Below are 26,338 nucleotides of genomic sequence, written 5' to 3'. Positions count from 1 at the left end.
ACCTGTTAACCCACCCCACCACCATAAGAGGTAGGAATAGAACTAAGCCATTCAGCCTATCGACTCTTCTCCATCATGGCTGATTTACTATCCCTCTCAACCCCATTCGCCTACCTTCTTCTGAACCCTTTGATACCCTTACCAATCAAGATCCCATTAATTGCTACTTTAGATATACCTAATGATTTGGCCTCCACAGCCATCTGAGGCAACGAATTTGACAGATTCACCACCCTCTGGCTAAACAAATTCCTCCTCAGCTCCATCCTAAACGGACATTCATCTATTCAGAGGGTGTGGCCTCTAATCCTAGACTCCCCCACTATATCAGAATCAGTATCAGGTTTAATATCACTGACATATGTCATGAAATTTTTGAACTTTATTTGTTAATTATATGAAACATCCTCTCCACGTTCACTGTATGCCTTTGAATATTCAATAGGTTTCAACGAGATCCCCCCTCTTTCTTCTAAAATCCAGCAGGTACTATCAAATGCTCCTCATATGTTAACCCTTTCATTCCTGGGATCATTCTCGAAAACCTCCTCAGACTGTTCAGTGCCAGGGCATCCTTCCCGAGATAAGAGGTTCAAAACTTCTCACAATTATCCAAGTGATGTGACCAATACCTTACAAAGCTTCAGCCCTAAGAAACAACTCTATAAGGTGGATTCTGGCTGTCCATTATCCAGATGGAATGGTTACCTATTTGTGAGATCAATACTCACAGGAAAATCCACATTAATATTATATTTTTCTCAGCCTTATGATATGTCTTTTCTAATAATGATGTTGTCATGGCAGTAACATAGAAATTGCACCAGTCACTTGGTGTGTGACAAGATGGCACAACCAGCAATGGGGGACCTGATCGGATCATCTGTTTAGTTGAGGCAAAAGAGATGGCAAATGATGGAATCCGGAGCAACAAATAATCTGCTGGAGGAGCTGGCTGGCCGAGATGCATCTCTGGGGCTAAAGGAATAGTTGATGCCTTGCATCAGAACTGAAAGAATGAAATGTGAAAGTGGATAGATTTTTGCATAGTAGGGGAATTAAGGGTTATGGGGAAAAGGCAGGTAGGTGGAGATGAGTCCATGGCCAGATCAGCCATGATCTTATTGAATGGCAGATCAGGCCCGATGGCCAGGTGGCTGACTCCTGCTCTTATTTCTTATGTAGATGTCAATTAAATACCCCGAAGTGCTCTGTATTAACAGCGCAAACCTGGTTAATGATGGGATCTTCACAGCCACGGTGTACTCCAGACACTTTTTTTTAGAAAGGTGTTGGGTTCAAAGTTCAACTCCAATGATATCAGTATAAAATGTTAACCTAAAATGTTAAAGTCATTCTAATACAACAGCTGCTCTGCCAAGGTAATACCTCTTTGATAAAAATTTCACAGGGCAGCAAACTATGAAATGGTGTTAGAAAGATAAACACAAAAGATTCCGCAGATGCTGGAGATCAAGAACAACACACACAGAGGGATGGACAAGAAGAAGAGAAGGGGTAAGAGGAGAACCAGAATGAGGAATGGAGAAAGAGAGAAAGGGGAGGGGAAGAAATGACCATAAGTTAGAGAAATTGATGTTCATGCCACCAGGTTGGAGGCATCGGAACCTAATAACTTTTCAACAAAGCAGCAGGATTGCCTTTACAGAAGCCTGTCTTCTCATCTTTGGTTAATATAAAATTTTGGAAAGTTATGTTGTAACTTCACAAAATATTGATTAGGCTGCACTTTAAGTATTTTTGTGCAGTTCTGATCGCCACACGATAGGAATGACGCAATTGCACTGGAGAGAGTTCAGAGGATTAAGGTAAGAGGGAAAAAATTTAAAGATCTGAGGGATGAGTCCTTCACACAGAGGGAGGTAGTTATCTGGAATGAGACCATAGGACCGAGGAGTAGAATTAAGCTGTTTAGCCCTTTGAGTCTGTTCCACCATTCAATCATGGCTGATTTATTTTCTCCCTTAACCCCATTGTCCTGCCTTCTCCCTGTTGCCTTTGAGGCTCTTACTAATCAAGAATGTATCAAACACCGCTTTAAATACAAAAGAGCTAGCAGACGAGGTAGTGGAGGCAGATATGATCACATTGTTTGAAAGGCATTTGGACAGGAAGTACGGTAGGAAAGGCGTGGTGGGGGAAGTAAAGACATTACTTGTTTATTTATTTATGTAGCGATACAGCACGGAATAGGCCCATCTGGCTCTCAAGCCATGCTGTCTCAGTAAAACCACTGCTCCACTTAACCCCAACTTAACCATGCGACAATTTACAATGACCAATTAACCTAGCTGGTGTGTCTTTGAACTCTGGAAGGAAACCGAAGCATCCGGGGAAAACCCAAGCATTCCACGGGGAGGACGTACAGAGATTCCTCACAGAACAGCGCTGGAATTGAACTCTGAACTCTGGAGCATCCTGAGCTGTAAAGGTGTCGCACAAACCACAATGCTATTGTGGCACCCTTTGACAATTAAATATGCTGGGCATTGAAAGATTGTTTAATTACTGATAATGGATGTGGAGAGGATGACTTCATCAGAGTCATAAAGCACTACAGCACAGAAACAAGCCCCTGGTCCACCTAACCAGGTCGACCTGTTTTTCTGCCTAGTCCCATCACTAGGAATTTGAGGAGATTTCGTTTGTCACCAAAGACTCTAGCAAATTTTCAGAAAAGTTACGTAGACAGCAATCTGACTGGTTGCATCACCATTTCGCATGGAAGTACCTATACACAGATCAGCAAAAACTGCACAGGGTTGCAAACTCAGCCAGTTCTATCATGGGCCTCCCCACCATCGAGGACAACTTCCAAAGGCAATTCCTTGAAAAGGTGGCATCCATCATTAACAGCCCCCACCACCCAGAACATGCTCACTACTACCATCAGGGAGAAGATCCAGGAGCCTAAAGACACACACTCAACGTTTTAGGAACAGCTTTTCCCCCGCCACCGTCAGATTTCTGAATGGACCATGAACCCATGCACACTGTCTCACTTTTTCTTTCTTTCTTTTTAAATCTTTTTATTGAGTAAGTATACAAAAAAGGTAAGCCATATAAACATTAATACAATGTTAAAGTACAATAAAATTCCAAAAGATAACAATACCAAAAAGAAAATACTACAAACAATGTAATTTAAGCATAAGAAACCAAGATAACATAATAGTATACTAGATTTTATATATATCAATGGAAAAAAAAAGAAAAAAGAAAAAAAAACCCCCCAAAAAAAAACCCACCGTGCAACTACCTAAAAGCAAAGCAAAGCAATGGGCTATGAAAATATCAATCATTCTACGGGCTGAAGGGGAAAGATTACTAGAAATTTTAGGTAATCCAAAGATAGCAGTAATAGGGTGAGGAGAGATATCTATATTTAATACCTTAGAAATAATATTGAAAATATCTCTCCAAAAAGTTTCCAAAGTAGGGCAAGACCAAAACATATGAGTTAAAGAGGCTATCTGCCCCGAACATCTATCACAGAAAGGATTAATATGCGAGTAAAAACGCGCTAACTTATCTTTGGACATATGTGCTCTATGAACCACTTTAAATTGAATTAGGGAATGTTTAGCACAAATAGAGGAAGTATTAACTAATTGTAAAATCTGCCCCCAATCATCCACAGAAATGGTAAGCCCCAATTCCTGTTCCCAATCTACCCTAATCTTATCAAATGGAGCTTTCCTAAGTTTCATAATAATATTATAAATCATAGCCGATGTCTCACTTTTTGATCTCTTTTTGCACTGTTTATTTTTTATATTTGGGCAGAACTACGATAGCGCTCGACAGCGACCTCTTCGAGCTCCTCTGTGGAAGCAACTTAATTTCTACCTCCAATGTCTCTCTTTTCCCTTTTCAAGGTGGATGGGGTTCTGTCGAAGACCCTGACCAAGAGCTACACTCAAACTTTAGTTCTTTGCGGCAATAAGATCCACTGCCGGGGCTGATTGTCTGGCCATTTTTCAATATCCCAAGGACGCGGCCTAGAAGACAAGTGTGCCTTCAAGGTTTCGCGATTTCACGGCCCTGGGTTACGAGCTGATTCTATGCTGGTGACACCGAATGAAGCATCACAGGAGAAAGTGGAACATCCGGAACAGTGGATCCGCTGTCAGGGGCTCTGTACTCGGCAAATGGCACTCTCCCTTTCTTCCTCTTGTTGGTGGGGGAGAGTTTGTTGCTGATTCGCAAGTTGGGAGTACTCAGGAAAAAAAGTGACACAGCAGACTTTTAATCATCAAGTTGTTTGTTTTTGTTGGTCTCCCTTCTCGCTGTGAAAGGGTAACATCTCTCTGTCCCTTTATTAGGGAAGGAGAGAGAGAGCCTGTGGCATGTTGAATTGTCGGGTGAACGATTAGTTTTTGTTGTACAGCAGATCACGGTCTTTATTGGGAGCTTTGCTATTGCTTGCTTGGTGGGTGGAGGATGCTGATTTTTTTTTGCTGAAGTAAGTGGGGGAGGGGGAGCGCTGTTGCCTTGCTGCTACTTGTGTGTGGGAGAGGGGAGTAGGGGGTGCTTTGGGGTTGTAATGTTTCTACTGTCACTCATTGTTTGGGGCACCAATCTGTTTTTGTGGATGTCTGCAAAGAACAAGGATTTCAGGTTGTACGTTTATCATATACATTCTCTGATATTTTATTAAACTATTGAACTATTTCTTATTGTAACTTATAGCACTTTTTATGTATTGCACTGTACTGCTGCCACAAAACAAGACATTTTGCATAACGTATTAGTGATAATAAACTGATTCGGGTATCTTCTGCTCTTATGAATATGGTCCAAAGGTAGAAAAAGGAGATTAGCGAGGACAGGAGGAAAAGGTCAGCCTGGACATGTAGGTACAAAGGCCCTGTTTCTGTTCTGCGCAACTCTATAACTCTAATTGAAAAATGTTCATATTAATTCATATCGTCACAGGACTAAGCTCTGCCAGTGCCTTTTTGCTGATCTCAAGAACAAATAAGTGTGACAGATAGTTTCATTAAGTACTGTACATAATGTTCTTCAGAGTCAAGAGGCTCTACATTTCAAAGTAATATCCTAACTAATAATAAAATTGATTAGAATGAGCAGTTTAATTACCACAATTCAATTCAAAGCGCAAAAAATGTATTTCTGAGGTTCACAATCTGTTTCTGCAATAATGCAGCTGACAATAACAATAGTTTGCATTTATATAGAGACTTTAACTTTACAACTTTGCACAAAAGAACGATGAGACAAAATCTGGTGGTGAGCTAAATAAGAAGATATGGGACGGTAAGCTAAAGTGTGAACTTTTCATTAGAAATTAGAATTTCTAATAGAAAAGCAAAAAAAAACTTATATATATGGTTTAGCACAATGTGGAAATCAGGAATGAAAAGCTCAGCAGGTCAGGCAGCATCTGTGAAGAAATATCAGTTAAAGCTTCCGGCTGAGGACTTTTTAAAGCTTAATGTATATCTTAAAAGCGAAATGAGAGAGACAAGAATAGACTGTTATTTGAAATGAATTCCAAGCTTTGGACCCAAGAGTGCAGAAATGGAGCCCAGCAGGCATTGTGAAGAGTGCTTAAAGTGCCAGAGCTGATTATAGAATAAACAAGAGCTCTGAAATAAAACAAAATCACGCATAGAAATGCTAAGTAGATCAGGCAGTAACTTTGGAGAGGATTGCATCAGCACAAAGTATTTTGGATGAGAATAATGAGGTTTAAAAATGAGGATGACCATTTTCAGGTTCACTTTCATTTTAGGTTCAAATAATATCAGAAAATGTGTACAGTGTACAACCTGAAATTCTTACTCTTCACAGATATCCGTGAAACAAAAGACCTCATAGAATGAATGAGAGAACATCGAAGGCTCAAAACCGCCCCCAGCCTTTGCAGAAACAGCAGCAGAAGCACCAAGCCCACCCCCACCCCGTGGCAAGCAATAACAAAAGCCCCCCGAAAGAGACCTTGATCCAGAGTGCAGCAAAATTACAGTCTATAACCAGCACAAGCTCTATCCTTCCAACAAGGGAGATAGAACTTGTGAGTCAAGATGCATAACTGGGCAGTGGAACTTCAGAATCCGAATCAGAATCAGGTTTATTATCACCAGCATGTGCTGTGAAATTTGTTAACTTAGCAGCAGCAGTTCAACACAATACATAATGTAGAAGAAATAAAGTAAAAATAAATCAATTACAGTATTTGTATATTGAATAGATTAAAAATTGTGCAAAAACAGAAATACTGTATATTTAAAAAATGAGGTAGTGTTCATGGGTTCAATGTCCATTTAGGAATCGGATGGCAGAGGGGAAGAAGTTGTTCCTGAATAGCTGAGTGTGTGCCTTCAGGCTTCTGTATCTCCTACCTGATGGTAACAGTGAGAAAAGGGCACGTCCTGGGTGCTGGAGGTCCTTAATAATAGATGCTGCCTTTCTGCGACACGGCTCCTTGAAGATGTCCTGCATACTTAGTAAGTTAGTACCCAAGATGGAGCTGACTAAATTTACGACCCTCTGCAGCTTCTTTTGGTCCTGTGCAGTAGCCCCCCCCCCCTCCGCCCCATACCAGACAGTGATGCAGCCTGTCAGAATGCTCTCCACGGCACATCTATAGAATTTTTGAGTGTTTTTGTTGACATACCAAATCTCCTTAAACTCCTAATGATGTATAGTTGCTCCCTTGCCTTCTTTATAGCTGCATCAATATGTTGGGACCAGGTTAGATCCTCAGAGACCTTGACACCCAGGAACTTGAAACTTTGTGTGAGTTGAAGCTTCTGAAGGAAGGCAAGTCAGTGAAAAATCAAGTCCAGAGATAACAAAAGTTTTAATGGGGTTTTCCGAAGATAATTTCAGTCAGAATCATTTAATGCAGTAATATACTTCAGCTCGTTACACAAAAGAGTAATCAGACAATTTCTGATTGAATTGCACAAGGTAACATTAAATCAAAAGCCCAGACAAAGAACTAGATGAAAGGGAGTGCTTTAAAGAACAGATGTGGAAATGGGGAAGCTTAGATTGTTGTGTCTGTGCACAATTACCTATCAATTAAATGAAAGCATGCACACGGGAGATGGTGTATTGACTTGTAGCGAGACAGAGAAAGAGAGAGAGAGAGAGAAAGAGAGAGAGGGAGAGAGAGAGAGAGAGAGAGAGAGAACAATGCCCATGAACAGACAACAGGTCAGAACGTAATGCTAAGGTGGGGGTCATTGCTCTAAAAGAAATAGATCCATACATTACACTTTCTCCTCCTTTAGATTAATGCAATATAAAATGGTATATGTACAAAACAATCAATTTCCCTTTCATAAACCCATATTCAAAATAAACTTGGTTTCACAACAACAGTCCATATCTAACTTCACAGTTCTAAAGATTCAGTCTTTTGGGTGTCGCTCTGTTTCTTTCGGGATAGGACCTCTGGACCTGTGACGTGGCATCAGCTTTGGTAGGTGTCTTGTCTAAGACAATGTTCTTGGTTTCCGGTGTCACGTTGCTGTCAGTGACATCGTTATTGGTAGGTAAGTCTGGTGACTGTAACGTGTCCATCTTATTGGATGCAGTCAACTCAGGTGTGTTCTTCAGTTGAGCATCCAGGGTCTGGTCCACATGATGTCTACATGTCTGATCTCCAACATCCACTGTGTACATCAATGGTCCAGTTGTTGTAGCTATCCTGTAGGGTGTCCATTTGTCTTCTTGGTAATCAAGTGCTAGGACTCCCTGTTCAATCTTGAAGCTCCTTGCTGCCTCTCTTGGCAACTGGCTGAACTGTTTATTCTGCACTTTCCTGCGTAGGTCTAGTTTCAGATCTCAGATTCCTGTTCATGGACAACATTGCAGTTGTTTGATTTGTTGTTGCATGAACAGAGTTCCGATACACAAAAAGGAAGTTGTTCACATGCTGTAGAGAAATGTCCTCCTTGTCCATCACTTTAATAGACTTCTTGAATGCTTGGATAAACCTTTCAGATAGCCAATTTGTTGGCGAGGAGCTGACTTGAAATGTCTGATGCCATTTTTCTTCATGAACAGTCAGAATTCTTCTGACATGTATTGTGGTCCATTGTCACTCACTCTTGTTCTGCTAAGCCATTTCTGGCGAAGATAGTCCTCAGAGCGAAGACAGTCTTTGCTGAGGTGGTTGATGTCATTGGTCACTTCGAATGAGCATCCACAGCAATCAGAAACGTGGAGTCCATGAATAGCCCAGCTAAGTCAATATGTACTCTTTGCCACGGTGACGACGGCCACTCCCACGGGTGTAATAGTGCCTGTGGGGGTGCATTTTGTATTTTTTGGCATCCCGAACAGCTTTTGGCCAAGTCTGTTTACCTATTCTCTTCTCAAACACCTTCTCATTGGCATTAGGCAGCTGTGCCAGTCTCTGGGCAGTGCTACCATTTGGGCTGCCGTTGCCTGTTGATGCCACACTAAGAGCTTTGATTGAGTGCCAGTCTAATTGGATTTTTCTCAACCATTCATGTCTGAAAAGTGCTGGCCCTCCACTTTTCAACACGTAAAGCTCTAATCACTGTGTTTGGCCTCTATATGTCACATTCACTTTCAGTTTGCCTTTGGGAGACACTTTTCAACTGTGTAGGTCTTTAGTATCATTGAGGTCTTCTCTCATGGTATCTCAGAAAAGTCTGTTGTAGTCAACTTCCAAAATTATAGTCAAAGTTGATCCATTTTCAGTTTTACACCAGACACATCTATTGTGATCCAGATTATTTTGTGATCTGCTTCAGTTATACTATGCAGTTCCAGGCATGACAGTTCACCTTTGACAGACTCTATGTTGTCTGATTCTGTTTTACATTCAGTAACTGTATGCAATTGTTTAGTTTTGTGTTTGAGACTTCTCACTCGGTTGTGCTTTTTGTCTGATTTGCACACACTCTCTATGTGACCTTGTCTGTGACACTTCTGCAGATTTTTTTCTTTGAACCAACAGCCATTTTCATCATGGGAGGATTTGCCACATCGATAATGTTTTTGCTTTTAGCAACAATCAGGGATAGTTTGTGCATTTCACATTCTAACCTCTTTTTCCGTAGTTTTGTTGCATCCTTTGCTGCAGTCTCTAATGATATTGTAATGATCAATGCCTGTTATAAGGTTAGGTCTCTTTCTCACAGTAGTCTCTTTTGAGTGCATGTCACATACAAGCCTGTCCCTTAATGCAGCAGAAAGTCCATCTCTAAAGTCACAGTACTGGGAAAGTTTGCGCAGTTCTGCAATGTATTCAGAAAAGCTTTCATTTTTGACCGGTTCCTTTTGTAAAATCTAAATCTTCCAACTATTGTCAGCAGTTTAGGGCTCCAGTGATTTTGTAAAATTGTAACAATTTTGTCAAATGCCTTGCTTGCTGGCCTTTCAGGAGTTACTCGGTGGCATAAGAGACTGTATGTTCTTAGGCCCATTAAGCTAAGAAGTGTAAGGGCTTTCTTCTGCTATTCCACATTGTTTGACCCTCTAGATACATGTCTCGCTATCTACTTCGTCAACATTCCCAATTGAAGCCATCATCACATTATTTTCACTTTAAATTCAGCACGTCTTACACTGTTATGTATTTGTTGGTGTCTGTGACTGCTATCTCGTGCTATTTAACTATCACTGTTTCGTCTCGTAACTGTCGGTGCAGTGCGAGATATACTCTGACATTCAGATGCCATCATCATCACCAATTTGTTCTAACTGTGCACAACTACATATCAATTAAATAAAAGCACGCACGCTTTAACTGGTGCATACACATTGTGATGAGAGAGGGAGAGAGAACAGTGTGCGTATGTAGTCAACAGCACATGCACAAACAGATCAATATATAGTGCTAAGGGGCAGGGTGTAATTGCTCTAAAAGAAATGGCTCCAAATACATTAATAGAGAACCAACTACAGGGTCTGGCCAGCAGATGTGAAACAAATAAAATTGGGAGTGAACTGTTCCAGGAGGAAATTATGGAGGTAGAGAGAGGTGAGAAAATGGAGTTAAAAATAATAAGCTGAAGCTCATTTATCACTAGAGTTGCATCTCTGTTCCTGAGTTACCAAGGTAGGTTCAAAACTCCCCAGGCAAGAACAGAAACTCGACTGAATTCTTTTCCTGCATTGAAACAACACTTCAAAAGTACTGGGAATGTCTCAGAACACGCAGAAAATCCTCTCACTGAGGCAAAATTTCCCACATTTCCCAGTACAGACCACATAATCAAAAGAGGTCTTTACTTAATTGGATATTGTTACAGATTCTGCTTTACTACCCATCAAAACATTACACTTAGTTCCTCATTAAGGTTTTTATATCTTGGGGGGGGGGGTGGCATGTAGCATAGTGGTTAGTGTAACAGTATTACAGTGCCAGTGATCAGAGTTCAAATCCACTGCTGGCCGTAACGAGTTTGCATGTTCTCCCTGTGACCATGTGGGTTTCCTCCGGGTGCTCCAATTTCCTCCCACATTCTAAAGACGTACAGGTTAGTAAAGATTAGTTTTATTTGTCATGTGTACATCCAAGCACAGAGGGCGTACAAGAGCGAGATATGCCAACTAGTGGAGTGGTGGCCGCAGCAATGACCTGGCACTCAACGTCAGTAAGATGAAAGAGCTGATTGTGGACTTCAGGGAGGGTAAGATGAAGGAACACATACCAATCCTCATAGAGGGATCAGAGGTGGAGAGAATGAGCAGCTTCAAGTTCCTGGGTGTCAAGATCTCTGGGGATCTAACCTGGTCCCAAAATTTCGATGTAGTTATAAAGAAGGCAAGACAGTGGCTATACTTTATTAGGCGTTTGAAGAGATTTGGCATGTCAACAAATACACTCAAAAACTTCTATAGTTGTACTGTGGAGAGCATTCTGACAGGCTACATCACTGTCTGGTATGGAGGGGCTACTGCACAGGACCGAAAGAAGCTTCAGAATGTTGTAAATCTAGTCAGCTCCATCTTGGGTACTAGCCTACAAAGTACCCAGGACATCTTTAGGGAGCCGTGTCTCAGAAAGGCAGCGTCCATTATTAAGGACCTCCAGTACCTAGGGCATGCCCTTTTCTCACTGTTACCATCAGGTAGGAGGTACAGAAGCCTGAAGGCAAACACTCAGTGATTCAGGAACAGCTTCTTCCCCTCTGCCATCCTAAATGGACATTGAATCTTTGGACACAACCTCACTTTTTTTTAATATACAGTATTTCTGCTTTTGCACATTTTTAAAATCTATTCAATATACGTAATTGATTTACTTGTTTGTTTATTATTTTAATTTTATTTATTATTATTATTATTTTCTCTCTGCTAGATTATGTATTGCATTGAACTGCTGCTGCTAAGTTAACAAATTTCACGTCACATGCCGGTGATAATAAACCTGATTGTGATTCTGATTCTGATTTATTGGCTAGCTAACCTTCATTGTTCATCATATTGTGTCGCAGCAACAACCTGGCACTCAATGTCAGTAAGATGAAAGAGCTGATTATGGACTTCAGGAAGCGTGAGACAAGGGAACATGAACCAATCCTCATAGAGGGATCAGATATGGAGAGAGTGAGCAGTTTCAAGTTTTTGGGTATCAAGATCTCTGAGGATCTAACCTGGTCCCAACATATTGATGCAGCTATAAAGAAGACAGAACAGCAGCTACATTTCATGAGGGGTTCGAAAAGATCAGGCTTGTCACCTAAGACATTCAAAAACTTCTATAGATGTACCGTGGAGAGCATTCTGACAGTCTGGTTCAGTGTCTGGTAATGGCGGCGGGGGGGGGAGGGGGGGAGGGGCTACTGTACAGGACTGAAAGAAGCTACAGAAAGTTGTAAAATTAGTCAGTTCCATCTTGGGTACTAGCCTCCATAGTATCGAAGATATCTTCATGGAGCGGTACCTCAGAAAGGCAACATCCATTATTAATTTACAGCTGCACAGAGTCTTGACATCTTCAGAAGTTTTCGGATGACTCTGCCATAGTTGGATGCATCAGCAAGGGAGATGAGGCTGAGTACAGGGCTACGGTAGGAAACTTTGTCACATGGTGTGAGCAGAATTATCTGAAGTTTAATGTGAAAAAGACTAAGGAGCTGGTGGTAGACCTGAGGAGAGCTAGGGTACCGGTGACCCCTGTTTCCATCCAGGGGGTCAGTGTGGATATGGTGGATAATTACAAATACCTGGGGATATGAATTGACAATAAACTGGACTGGTCAAAGACCACTGAGGCTGTCTACGAGATGGGTCAGAGCCATCTCTATTTCCTGAGGAGACTGAGGTCCTTTAACATCTGCCGGACGATACTGAGGATGTTCTATGAGTCTGTGGTGGCCAGTGCGATCATGTTTGCCATTGTGTGCTGGGGCAGCAGGCTGAGGGTAGCAGACACCAACAGAATCAACAAACTCATCCGTAAAGCCAGTGATGTTGTGGGGATGGAACTGGACTCTCTGACTGTGGTGTCTGAAAAGAGGATGCTGTCCAAGTTGTACGCCATCTTGGTCAATGTCTCCCATCCACTATATAATGTACTGGTTGGGCACAGGAGTACATTCAGCCAGAAACTCATTCCACCGAGATGCAACACAGAGCGTCATAGGAAGTCATTCCTGCCTGTGGCCATCAAACTTTACAACTCCTCCCTTGGAGGGTCAGACACCCTGAGCAAATAGGCTGGTCCTAGACTTATTTCCTGGCATAATTTACATATTACTATTTAACTATTTATGGTTCTATTACTATTTATTACTTATAGTGCAACTGTAACGAAAACCGATTTCCCCCCGGATCAATAAAGTATGTCTATGACTATGACTATGACTATGAAGTAACCCCGACACCCAATGCTCTCCGATGCTGCTCACAGGCCCAAACTGCTCATTACACCTTTACATCACATAGATAGAAATCGCAACAATGGTTGGTCAGCAAGCACTAGGTTTTATTGTACCTTCTGAGCATCAAGTGATACGTTGACATCCTAGGGAAAAATCAGCACCTCAGTGAAAGGGGTAAATAGAGATTTTCTCTCTTTGCAGAAAAGTAGGAAGTTCACACCTGTGGAGGTTAAGATTGATTGCCTTGGCAGACATCCCACCCTGCAAAAACTCATTTCAGGGAGGTAGCACCATCAGTTTGCAGGAGACTCCCAGAACTTCCGGGAGAGGTGGGATGTCTGCAATAGGGTAGCTCCTTCGCAGCTGGCCAGCTAGTTTAAATAAAGTTAGCTATGCTAATGAACGAATGACACCTGTTAAACTCACCTCAACATGTCTTTTACAGTCTTAACCCACCATGGGCAATAGAAAAGTCACTGTTGCAAACAGTGCAGTGAGCAACACTGTCATTATTTTTTACCCCTGTTAGGCAGGGGTGCACTTTAGTGTAGTCTGGGGTGAAGTACGTTTTATATTTTCTTTTTTTGGAACACTCTGCCATGGCTCTCTCGCTCTCTCTCTCCCCCGCTCTCTCTCTCTCACTCTCTCACGCTCTCAAAAAAATCGATTTCCGGGATATTGTATATAATTTGTGGGCATCAGGGAGCTGTTATCAATATGCGGGAGACTCCCGGAACTTCCGGGAGAGGTGGGATGTCTGCCTTGGGCTTATGAGAAACCAGATTTTTGGCTTGATTACCAAGGCCAGTATATATTGTGTTTGATGGCTCTGGGCCTGTACTCACTGGAGTTTAGAAGAATGAAGGGTATCTTATTGAAACCTACTGAATACTGAAAGGCCTGGATAGAATTGAAATGGAGGGCATTTCCATAGACTCGAAATAAAGGGATGTCCCTTTAAAACTGAGTTGAGGAGCAATTTCTTCAGCCTGGAAGTGGTGAATCTGCAGAATCTATTGCCACAGAGGGCTGTGGAGGCCAGCTCATTGGGTATACTTAAAGCCAAAGCTTGATGGGTTCTTAATTGGTAAAGGTATTAAGGGTTATGGGGAAAAGACAGAAGAATGGTGCTGAAAAACTCAGCAATGATTGAATGGCAGAGCAGATACAAGGGGCAGAATGTCCAAATTCTTCTCTATATCTTATGGTTTTATGTTCGTCCCTGCTGCCCTTGAAAGATGCTGATAAGCTACCTTCTTAAAACACTGTAATCTTTCTTGTGAAAGCACTCCCACTGGGTTGCAGAGTATAACATTCTAGGATTTGGGCCCTGTGCTGATGAAGGACCAGTGACATATTACCAAGTCAGGATGATGTCAGGATGAGGAACTGGCCGGTGCTGGTGGTCCCATGTACCGGCTGCCTTTGTCCTACATGGTGTAAGCTCTTTGCTAAAAAAAGAATACCTCTCATTATGCTTCCCACTTGTGTCTGATACATCACATGATAGTGCCATCAGGGAAGCCTAGGTGGGTAATTGCAGTGCATTTTGCAGAGATATACACTGCGACCATCTTGCATCAGTTGCAGGGTATGGTCTATGGGTGTGATCAATTAAGTAGTCTGCTCTGTCAATAACTTATTCTGATTAAGTAGTCTGTTGTGCAGGCCACACATCACAGTGAAAGATGAGAGAGTGTCCTTGGTGAGAAAGTAGCCTTAGTTCACTGTACAACAATAGAAATATTTGAAGGGAACATGAGGAGTAAGTTCTTCACTCAGAGCGGAGTGCAAGTGTGAAAGGAACTGCCAGTGTAAGTGGTGGTTGCAGATTCAATTTCAATATTTAAGAGAAGCCCGGATAAGTACATGGATGGGAAGGGTATGGAGGCCTGAGGTCTGGTGTGGGTCAATAGGATTGGGCAGAATAACGGTACAGTACAGACTGGATGAAGCGAATGACCACTTCTGAGCTGTGGTGCTTGATGATGCTATAACACCTAATCTTTTATTGAGTTTGTGTAATAAACTTGCAGTTGGACAAAAACCTGAACCATGAGAAACAACTTTATAATGTGAAAAGACAATATCTTAAAATTACATTGACAGTGACACAAGCCTTCCAACATCTTGCAACACCTCACCCTTTCATTATAACCGTCTATACCTTTCATCCTTCAATGCAGCTTTGAAATTTGCCTCGAATACTCCCTGTGGTAGTGAATTCTACATTCAAACCATCCTCTTGAAATTTCCTGTGCATTTATTTGTCACTAACCAATCAAGACATCCTCCTAGTTTTGAGGAGGCACATAGAGACATTGTCTATCCAACTGAACCCTTTCAGATTTTCAGGGTCGCTCAGTGAAGTGTGAAAGAAAATCCCATCAGTGACCTTACCTGCAATAAGCATCATTAATCATTCCAAAGATATGGATTTTAGGGCAGACTTCCATTGCAAGCACGAGTGTGAACCAGCCAGTACTCAGGTATGTACCTGACAATAACCTGCCAGAAAGAAAACAGAAAACATTGTAAGATGATCGAGTATTAGCACTTTGTCAAAACCACATCACAAGGCAGGGAGACGAAAAATGCCACAGCTGGTGTCAGACAGTATGAATTATTTATCTCAAGCTTGCGATTCATGTCAGTTTGCAGCCTGCAGTATCTGTGGAAAGCAATTCACAAAGCAAGGTGCAAAATGCTTTTCAAACTAAATGACAAATAGGATATATTGAGCTTGGAGCCGTGCAAGTTGCTTTTCAGCTGTTCACAGATCTGGCTAGACTTCATCTGCAGTACTATCATTAGTCCTATGCACCATGTCTTGTGAAGGAGATATTGAACCAAACTTTCCACAGAGGTGGCCTGGAGCTCACAAGCCTGGGTAAAGCCAAGAGCCCACAAGCAAACACACACACGTCCAAAATTTCCTTAGTGTCCCAGCCACTCCCCTTGGAGTTTATCGGTGAAGTGCAAATTTCCCCAGTAACCCAGCTATTACTTTGGAAAATCTGTCTTCTAAACCTGCAGCAGTCTTGGCAACACTATTCATTTTGGTGGAGAACAAGAGGGGTAAGTTTCAAGTAATTTACATAAAGCATACTTGCATCATACACCAGGGTGCTCTCTTCAGTTACCTGATGAGGTAACTGTAGCCTTTGGTCAGGTGCAGATGTTGTCAGGTGGTGCCCAACCTTCACAGAGTGTTTTAACCCTTAACCACGACACTCTCCAGTTGGTGGGTCAGCAGTAGTGGCCAAGTCACTGCCCTTCTGCTCCTGACTTCCAGCTCAACTCCTGCACCATTACTGCTACACACATGGGGGCAACAGAGGACCAACAAGAGTTCTTTCCGCTTCCTCTCCCATCCCCTGAGCTTCTTGCTTCTTGCTTCTCTCATCAAGGCCCAGTGCAGACAGTAACCTCCACACAGACCTTGCCGGGAACTCTCTAAAGCCACCTCCATAGGGAATAGCTTCATCTGCCATCCTTTGTCCCTGCACTCCTGGACGAAGGACTGGTACTTCAGGGCGTTCTTCCCATGATCCTCCTCACATCCTTCCTCCAATGGTACTGTGAGCTCCACCAGGATGATTTTCTTGTCTTTGGTGGACCACTGTATGATGTCTGGTCAAAGTATGTTTTGCACCACCTTCAGGAACTGCAGCTTCCTCCCCACATCAGCCCTCATCTCCCACGATTTGGCAGTTTGCATCAGATTGGATTTGGGCCTCTTTGATATGACTGGCGTGGCCCTCTCCTTGATGAAAATGACTGTCCTGTCTGCCTCTCTGCCAGCTGGTCTCTTTTTACCCCTCTCCCACTCCAGTGTGTCAGCAAGGGACAGCAGGACCTTGTGGTGGCACCACCTATACCATCCTTCTGTTAAAGCTGTTTTGTATCCTAACAGTATGTGTCCCACTGAACTCTGCTGACCACAAAGCTTGCAGTTAGGGTCTTCTCTTGCCCCCATGTGTGTAGCAGTAATGGTGTAGGGAGAGTGTCATACTCTCAGGGCAGGAGAAACGAAATGCAGAAGGGCTTGAGTCTTCAAAGCTCTGCCCAAGTGATTTTGCGCTTGGGAAGATCCTAGTTCATACAGGAACCCTGTGACCCTCACTGCCTTCGATACCTGCCTTTCATCCTCGCAGTTCTGTACCTCTACCTGGACCATGTCAGTATAACATAGAACAATACAGCACTGCAGCCCATGTTGTTGTAACATTTTAATCTACTCTCACCATTCCCTCCGATACTATCCTCTATTTTCAATCATAAAATGTGCCGATCTAAGAGTTTCTTAAATACCCACTGTGCATCTGCCTCTACCACCACTCCTGGTAGTGCATTCCACAAACCACCACTCTCTGTGTAAAGGACTCTGACATCCCCACTATACTTTTCTCCAATCACCTTAATATTTTGCCTTCTTGTATTAGCCATTTTCGCCCTGGGAAAAAGGCTTTGACTGTCTACTTTATCTTTGTCTCCTTTCATCTTGTATACCTCTATCAGGTCACTTCTCATCCTCGTTGCTCCAAAGAGAAAAGCCCTAGCTCGTTCAATCTATCCTCATAAGACAACCTTTCCAGTCCAGGCAGCATCCAGGTAAATATCCTCTCCACCTTTTCTAAAGCTTCCATATCCTTCCTTCAGTGAGGTGACCGGAAATTATCACAAAATTCCTTGTGCTGTCTAACCAGGGTTATACAGAGCTGCATCATTACCTTGAGGTTCTTGAACTCAGTTTCCTAACTAATGAAGGTCAACATACCATAGACCTTCTTAACAACCCTATCAACTTGTTAAATATTAAACTTATTACATATTAAAATTAAATCAGAATCAGAGGCAGGATTAATAGCACTGACATTCGTCATGAAATTTGTTGTTTTGCAACAGCAGTACATTGCATACTGAAAAAATTACTGTAAGTTACAATAAGAATTATTAAATAAATGCATACATAAACTTCCAAGAGGACCACAACCTTGTTGTGGTTTGGAGGCTTGTGTGCCTCAGTGACCTGGAGAGCCATGCCGGCTGGAGTCGGGGTTTTATGCTTTGGCTCTTGGTAGGGGCACCCATACCAAACAGGTGAAAGGGTAGAGGCCAGACTTAGAGTGATCCACTGATCCTCAAGGTTTGGGGGTTCAGCTCAGGGCCAACAACCCTGACTGGTAAAGCAAAATTGTTACGGAAGCAGCAATGAAGGATCCTTCTATACCTGAGTGCGATGGCATTCCCAGGACTTGCATGACTGACATTAGTGAAAACTGAGAGGAAGCTACTGACACGATAAAGGAAGTTGTAACCACTGTCTGACATGGACAACTTTCACTGGTGCCCTAAACGCCAGCGGCATAATGGGCAAGGGAGAGATAAATAAACAAACAAGTAAATAAGTAAGACAAAATGAGAACAAAATACTGAGGTATTGCTCAAAGATTGAACAATTTAAAACATTAACCACTTTTAAAATGATTTGAATGCATCAATGTTACTTCTGTTTGAAAAATAATGAATACAATATATAAGTTTTATTCACGTCTGAATGTTGTTTTATGTGAGTGACATTTAAGATATTTGACAATTTTGTCTGTCGGTTCAGCACAGGGACAAAAGTTTCACCAGGTGGTAATGTATCTCTTCCTCAAGCCGTGCATTGGTTAGAATATGGCGATCAGCTTGGAGGAAGTTCAGATAAGCAAATCTGCATGGGAGAGGAGGGGGGGATTGCCTCTGTTGTCAGAGTCGACCATGGATATTGTGGCCTTTTGTCTAGATACACAAGCCAGGGCAGTACGATATGGAAGAGCAAGCTGTTGCCCATGTAGCAAGCTCCCCCTCTGCACACAACTGATGAACCCAAAGGAACGGCAGAGACTGACACAATCTGGCACCAGCCAAGTTGCAGGAGTTGCTAGTCAGCATTGAACTCAATGTAGGATTGCCTTAGGGACTTCAGCTCCAGATTTTTCCCTTAGGGTTTTACTACCAAAGCCTTTCCCATGAGTGGGTATAGCTGCGAGGCAGCAGAGATTTGAGATCAGAGTCATCCTTCTCTTAAATGAGCTGCCAACCGCAACTGGTGAGCTCCATCTGTCCGGAGCTCAGGGTGGGTTTTACAGTAAGGTTAAAGGCATGTGTGGTTACCCAAGTTCAGCGTAGATAATTATGCAGTGATCCAGTTGAGGCATATAAGATGTCCTTACATACTTATCCTTGTACGGTGTCTGTGGTTCAGTGTTTCTGCTGGAGGCCAAAGAAGATGACCTATCCTGGGGTTAGAGGGATGTGTATGTGGGTGGGAGGGAGTGAGCAACTGGAGTTCTTTTCCTCATGTTGCTTGGTATTTTCTGATTTGTTGTGTTCAGTTCTGTTCTGCTGAACATTGAGGCACTGGAATATGAAGTGACACTTGTGAACATCCCCCTGCACATCTTGGTTGTGTTGGTGGTTAACGCAAGTGACACATTTCACTGTTAGTTTCTATGTGCACATGACAAATAAATCCAAATTTAAATCTGAATCTGAGTAAGAGAATGAATAGGATAGATAGAGGAGAGAAAGGAAAGAAAGAGAAAGGGAAAGAGAGAGAGAAAATAGCTGACTTTCAAAATGAATGTTAACATTGCATTCACCTTCCTCACCACTGACTCAACTTGCAAATTAATCTTTAGGGAATCCTGCACGGTACCTCGGATTTTTGAATTTTCTCGCCATTTAGAAAAATGTCTTGCCTTTATATCTTTAGCTATTGGTAGTCATATGAGATTTTAACATGCAGGTCGATTGGGAAAATCAGGTTGGAAATGGACCTCAAGAGAGTGAGTTTGTTGAATGCCTAAGAGATGGCTTTTTAGAGCAGGACTGCTTCGTCGAGCACCTCCGCTCCATCCGCCAAAACAGACAGGATCTCCCAGTAGCCACCCACCAACTCTGCTTCCCACTCCCATTCAGATATGTCCATACATGGCCTCCCCTACTGCCATGATGAGGCTAAACTCAGGTTGGAGGAGCAACACTTCATATACCGTCTAGGTAGTCTCCAGTCCCTTGGTATGAACATAGCATTCTCCAACTTCCGGAAGTGCCCTCCCCCTTCCTTCCCCTATCCCTATGTCACTCTGCCCCCTCCCCCAGCTGCCTATCACCTCCCTCATGGTTCCCCCTCCTTCTACTACCCATTGTGTTTTCCCCTATTCCTTCTTCACCTTTCCTGCCTATCACCTCCCTGCTTCCCCTCCCCCACCCCTTTATCTTTCCCCTCACTGGTTTTTCACCTGGAACCTCCCAGCCTTCTCCTTCCCACCCTCCCCCCACCTTCTTTTTAGGGCCTCTGCCCCTTCCCTCTACAGTCCTGACGAAGGGTTCCAGACCGAAACGTCGATCGATCTTTTCCACGGATGCTGCCCGACCTGCTGAGTTCCTCCAGCATGTTGTGAGAGTTGTCGTTAAGCCTACTAGGGGATCAACTATACTGGATTAGGTGTTATGTAATGAACCAGAGGTGATAAGGTAAAAGAACCCTTAGGAACCAGTGATCACAATATGATTGTACTCAACTTGAAATTTGATAGGGAGAAAGTAAAGTCTGAGGTAGCAGTATTTCAGTGGAGTAAGGGAAATTACACTGGTATGAGAGAGGAGTTGGTCAAAGTAAATTGGAAGGAGCTGCTGGCAGGGATGTCAGCAGAGCAGCAATGACGTGCGTTTCTGGGAAAAACGAGGAAGGTGCAGGACATGTGTATTCCAAAAATGAAGAAATACTCAAATGGCAAAATAGTACAACCATGGATGACAAGGGAAGTCAAAGCTATTGTAAAAGCAAAAGAAAGGGCATAAAACAAAGGAAAAATTAGTGGGAAGGTAGAGGATTAGGTAGTATTTAAAAACCTACAGAGAGCAACTAAAAAAATCATTAGAAGGGAAAAGATGAAATATGAAAGCAAGCTAGCAAATAATATCAAAGTGGATGGTGAAAGTTTTTTCAGATATGTTAAAAATAATATAGAAATGAGAGTGGATATAGGACCGCTAGTAAATGAGTCAGGAGAAATAATAATGGGGGACAAGGAGATGGCTGATGAATTAAATGAGTAATTTGCATCATTCTTCACTGTGGATGACAATAGCAGTATTCTTGATGTCGTAGTGTGTGAAGGAAGAGAAGTGGGTGCAGTTACTATTACAAGAGAGAAGGTGCTCAAAATGCTGAAAGACCTAGAGGTACATTGGTCACCCAGATCAGATGAACTGCACACTACAGTTCTGAAAGAGGTAGCACTGGAGATTATGGTGGCATTAGAAATGATGTTTCAAACATCAGTGGACTCTGGCATGGTGCCAGAGGACTGGAAAACTGCAGATGTTACTCCACTCTTTAAGAAAGGAGGAAGGCAGCAGAAAGAAAATTATAGACCAGTTAGCCTGACCTCAGTGGTTGGGAGGATGTTAGAGTCAATTGTTAAGGATGAGGTGATGGTGACACAGGACAAGATAGTACAAAGTCAGCATGGTTTCCTTCAGGGAAAATCCTGCCTGATGAACCTGTTGGAATTCTTTGAGGAGATTACAAGTAGGATAGATAAAGGGGATGCAGTGGACGTTGTATATTTGGACTTTCAGAAGACCTTTGACAAGGTGCCACACATGAGGTGGCTTACCAAGGTAAGAGCCCATGGTATTACAGAAAAATTACTAACATGTTAGAGCATTGACTGATTGGTAGGAGGCAGTGAGTAGGAATAAAAGGATCCCTTGCTGGTTGGCTGCCAGTGACTTCTTTTTATACTGTATATACAAACATCTGTAAATGATTTAGATGATGGAACAGATAGCTTTGTTGCCAAGTTTGCAAATGATATGTAGATTGGTGGAGGAGCAGGTAGTGCTGAGGAAACAGGTAGAATGCAGAAGGACTTAGACAGATTAGGAGAATGAGAAAGAAAGTGGAAACTAAAATACAACGTTGGAAAATGCATGGTTATGCACTTTAGTAGTAGAAATACATGTGCGGACTATTTTATAAATCGGGAGAAAATCCAAAAATCTGAGATGCAAAGGGACTTGGAAGTCCTTGTGCAGAACACCCTAAAGTTAACTTGCAGGTTGAGGTGGTGGTGAGGAAGGCAAATGCCACGTTAGCATTCATTCATTAGCATGCCCTGGCAGGCACTCTGTGAGCCACATGGAGAGGATATTGATGGGCTCACAGAGTGCATCACTGATTACATCAACTTCTGTGTGGACTGCAATGTTCCGACAAGGACTGTCCTTCGTTATTCAAATAACAAGCCATGGGTGACAAAGGACATTAAGGACATCCTGAATGCTAAAAAGAGGGCGTTTAGAGATGAAAATAGGGAGGAGCTGAGGCCAATACAGAGGGACCTGAAAGCCAGGATCAGGGAGGCTAAAGACAGGTACAGAAGGAAGCTTGAGTGGAAACTCCAGCAGAACAACATGAGAGAGGTCTGGAGGGGGATGAGGACCATCACTGGGTTTTGGCAAACTAGCAACAGAGGAGCTAAGGCAGTGTGGACAGGGCCAATGAACTTAACCTGTTCTTTAACAGATTTGACATTGTGGCCCCTGCCCATCCCCCACATGAGCCACCTGTTGTCGGCCCCCAACCAACACATATTCCACTCTCCCCTCCTACCCCTCCTCATAGTCCCCCACACTGCTCTCATGACTATACCCCTTCCCCACATGAAACCACCACGATGGGCTTCACAGCAGAACAGGTGAGAAGACAGCTGAAACGTCAAAACCCAAGCAAGGCTGCAGGACCGGATGGTGTCAGTACCAGGGTGCTCAAAGCCTGTGCCCCTCAGCAATGTGGAGTACTTCGCCATGTATTCAACCTGAGCCTGAGGCTCCGGAGGGTTCCTGTACTGTGGAAGATGTCCTGCCTCGTCCCTGTGCCGAAGACGCCGCGCCCCAGCAGCCTCAATGACTACAGACCAGTGGCATTGACCTCCCACATCATGAAGACCCTGGAGAGACTTGTTCTGGAGCTGCTCCGGCCTATGGTCAGGGCACACTTAGATCCCCTCCAGTTCGCCTACCAGCCCCGACTAGGAGTTGAGGATGCCATCGTCTACCTGCTGAACCGTGTCTACGCCCAGCTGGACAAGCCAGCGAGCACTGTGAGGGTCATGTTTTTTGACTTCTCCAGTTGTTCAACACCATCCGCCCTGCTCTGCTGGGGGAGAAGCTGACAGCGATGCAGGTGGATGCTTCCCTGGTATCATGGATTCTTGATTACCTGACTGGCAGACCACAGTACGTGTGCTTGCAACACTGTGTGTCCGACAGAGTATCAGCAGCACTGGGGCTCCACAGGGGACTGTCTTGTCTCCCTTTCTCTTCACCATTTACACATCGGACTTCAACTACTGCACAGAGTCTTGTCATCTTCAGAAATTTTCGGATGACTCTGCCATAGTTGGATGCATCAGCAAGGGAGATGAGGCTGAGTACAGGGCTACGGTAGGAAACTTTGTCACATGGTGTGAGCAGAATTATCTGCAGCTTAATGTGAAAAAGACTAGGGAGCTGGTGGTAGACCTGAGGAGAGCTAAGGTACCGGTGACCCCTGTTTCCATCCAGGGGGTCAGTGTGGACATGGTGGAGGATTACAAATACCTGGGGATACGAATTGACAATAGACTGGACTGGTCAAAGAACACTGAGGCTGTCTACAAGAAGAGACAGAGCCGTCTCTATTTCCTGAGGAGACTGAAGTCCTTTAACATCTGCTGGACGATGCTGAGGATGTTCTACGAGTCTGTGGTGGCCAGTGCGATCATGTTTGCTGTTGTGTGCTGGGGTAGCAGGCTGAGGGTAGCAGACACCAACAGAATCAACAAACTCATTCGTAAGGCCAGTGATGTTGTGGGGATGGAACTGGACTCTCTGACGGTGGTGTCTGAAAAGAGGATGCTGTCCAAGTTGCATGCCATCTTGGACAATGTCTCCCATCCACTACATAATGTACTGGGTGGGCAGAGGAGTACATTCAGCCAGAGACTCATTCCACTGAGATGCAACACAGAGCGTCATAGGAAGTCATTCCTGCCTGTGGCCATCAAACTTTACAACTCCTTCCTTGGAGGGTCAGACACCCTGAGCCAATAGGCTGGTCCTGGACTTATTTCATAATTTACTGGGATAATTTACATAATACTATTTAACTATTTATGGTTCTATTACTATTTATTATTTATGGTGCAACTGTAACGAAAACCAATTCCCCCCCCACCCCCAGGATCAATAAAGTATGACTATGACTATTTCAATAAGTCTAGAATACAAGAGCAAGGATGTGATGCTGAGGCTTTATAAGGCACTGGTGAGGCCTCACCTTGAGTATTGTGAACAGTTTTGGGCCCCTCATCTTAGAAAAGATGTACTGGCATTGGAGAGAGTTCAGAGGAGGTTCACAAGGATGATTCCAGGAATGAAAGAATTATCATACGAGGAACATTTGATGGCTGTGGGCTTGTACTCACTGGAATTTAGAAGGATGAAGGGGGATCTCATTGAAATCTTTCAAATGTTGAAAGGCCTAGATGGGGTAGATGTGGAAAGGATGTTTCCCATGTTGGGAGAGTCTAGGACAAGAGGACACAGCCTCAGGATAGAGGGACACCCTTTCAAAATGGTCCTTTAGCCAAAGGGCGGTGAATTTGTGGAATTTGTGGAATTTGTTGCCACATGCAGCTGTGGAGGCCAGGTCTTTGGGTATATTTGAGGTAGAGATTGATAGGTTCTTGACTGGACATGGCATCAAAGGTTATGGGGAGAAGGCCAGGAACTGGGGTAGAGGAGGAGAAAAAAAGGATCAGCCATGATCGGAAGGCAGGGCAGACTCAATAGGCCAAATGGCCCAATTCTGCTCCTATGTCTAATGGTCTTATGTTTTTTATTTCTTCTACCAAAGTGCGTGACCACACACTTCGCGACACTGTATTCCATCTGCCACTTTGCCCATTCTTCTGATATCTATAAGTCCTCCTGTAGCCTCCCTGCTTCCTCAACACTACCTGCCCCTTCACCTATCTTTGTATCATCCCTGATGATAAAAACAGGAAGCTTACGTTCAGCTGAGCGTATTGCCATGTGCACAGTATAGTGAGTTACAGGTAGTGAAAAACTTATTTACAGCAGTATCTCAGATAGACCAATTCAGACAACACATAGAATATAAAATGCACATAAATTATACAATACTGTAAACCAAAATAAAAAAAAGAGTTCTGGAATTACTCAGTAGGTCAAACACAATCTATGCAGACAGAAAAGAAGCTGTTCATCAATCTGTAACATTCTCTCTCTCTCTCTCTCTCTCCTCTCTCTCTCTCTCTATACAGAAGTTGCCTGACCTGCTAAGGATTGCTGGTTCCTACACCAATTGCAGCAATCCCATTAGCCACATTCCCATAAAACCCATTCCCTCTCACATTCCACATATCCTCTTTATTCTCTATCACAAAGCTGAGGAAGCACCTCATAGAAGTTTATTAAATGAATAGAGGCACAGGTAATATTTGTTTGTTATGTGCCGTGTCATATGACATGACTTATCCACGACCATGGCAAATTTTTGTACAGAAATGGTTTGCCATTGCCTTCTTCTGGGCAGTATCTTCATAAGACGGGTGAACTCCCCCACCCCCAGCCATCATCAATACCCTTCAGAGATCATCTGCCTGACTTCAGTGGTCGCACAACCAGGACTTGTGATATGCAGCGGCAGCTCATATGACCATCCACCACCTGATCCCATGGCTTCACATGACCCTGATTGGGGTGGGTGGGGGAGATAAGCAGGTGCTACACCTTGCCTAAGGGTGATCTGCAGGATAGCAGAGGGTAAGAGCACCTTACACCTCCTTCGGTAGATATGTATCTCCACCCTGCCACCCAAACGGGTAATGTAGTTAGTAAGAATCTTTCTCCCAGGTAGATTATGAGAGGACAAAGATTTATGGTTTTGGATTTACTGAGTATGCCCAGAAGAAAATTAATCTCAGGGTTGAATGGTGACATACAGGGTATATGTACTTTGGTAATAAATTTACTTTGAACTTTGAACCTGAGGAACAACCTCTTCCCTTCCGCCAGCAGATAGCTGAATGGACAATGAACCAACTCATAAACACTACTTCACTATTTTTGCTTTCTTTTGAACTATTTATTAAATTTTTAAAATATATATTTCTTATTATAATTTATAGTATTTTTATGTATGGCATTGTCTTGCTACCGCAAAACAGCACATTTCACGACATATGTCAGTGATAATAAACATGATTCTGATATCCAACGTGGGCACGTGGCCAGGTGGTTAAGGCATTCGACTAGTGATCTGAAGGTCGTGAGTTCAAGCCCCAGCCGAGGCAGTGTGTTGTGTCCTTGAGCAAGGCACTTAATCACACAGTGCTCTGCGACGACACTGG

The 26,338-nt window shown here is 43.2% G+C and overlaps 1 protein-coding gene across 3 annotated transcripts in view; it reads right to left on the bottom strand.

Annotated features, from left to right (window-relative positions):
- The window catches only part of st6galnac3 (ST6 (alpha-N-acetyl-neuraminyl-2,3-beta-galactosyl-1,3)-N-acetylgalactosaminide alpha-2,6-sialyltransferase 3), a 322,126-nt gene that overhangs the window by 40,463 nt on the left and 255,325 nt on the right, over positions 1-26,338 (bottom strand). For all 3 annotated transcript variants that reach the window (XM_063064719.1, XM_063064717.1, XM_063064718.1), the window contains exon 4: positions 15,261-15,368. In XM_063064719.1, the coding sequence (XP_062920789.1) occupies positions 15,261-15,368 (108 nt within the window). The remainder of the gene's footprint in view (positions 1-15,260; positions 15,369-26,338) is intronic.

This window comes from Mobula hypostoma, chromosome 12 (assembly GCF_963921235.1).
Source record: "Mobula hypostoma chromosome 12, sMobHyp1.1, whole genome shotgun sequence".
NCBI lineage: Eukaryota > Metazoa > Chordata > Chondrichthyes > Myliobatiformes > Myliobatidae > Mobula > Mobula hypostoma.
The sequence above is the reverse complement of the archived record's forward strand: the minus strand, read 5'-3'. Positions and strand labels throughout refer to the sequence as shown.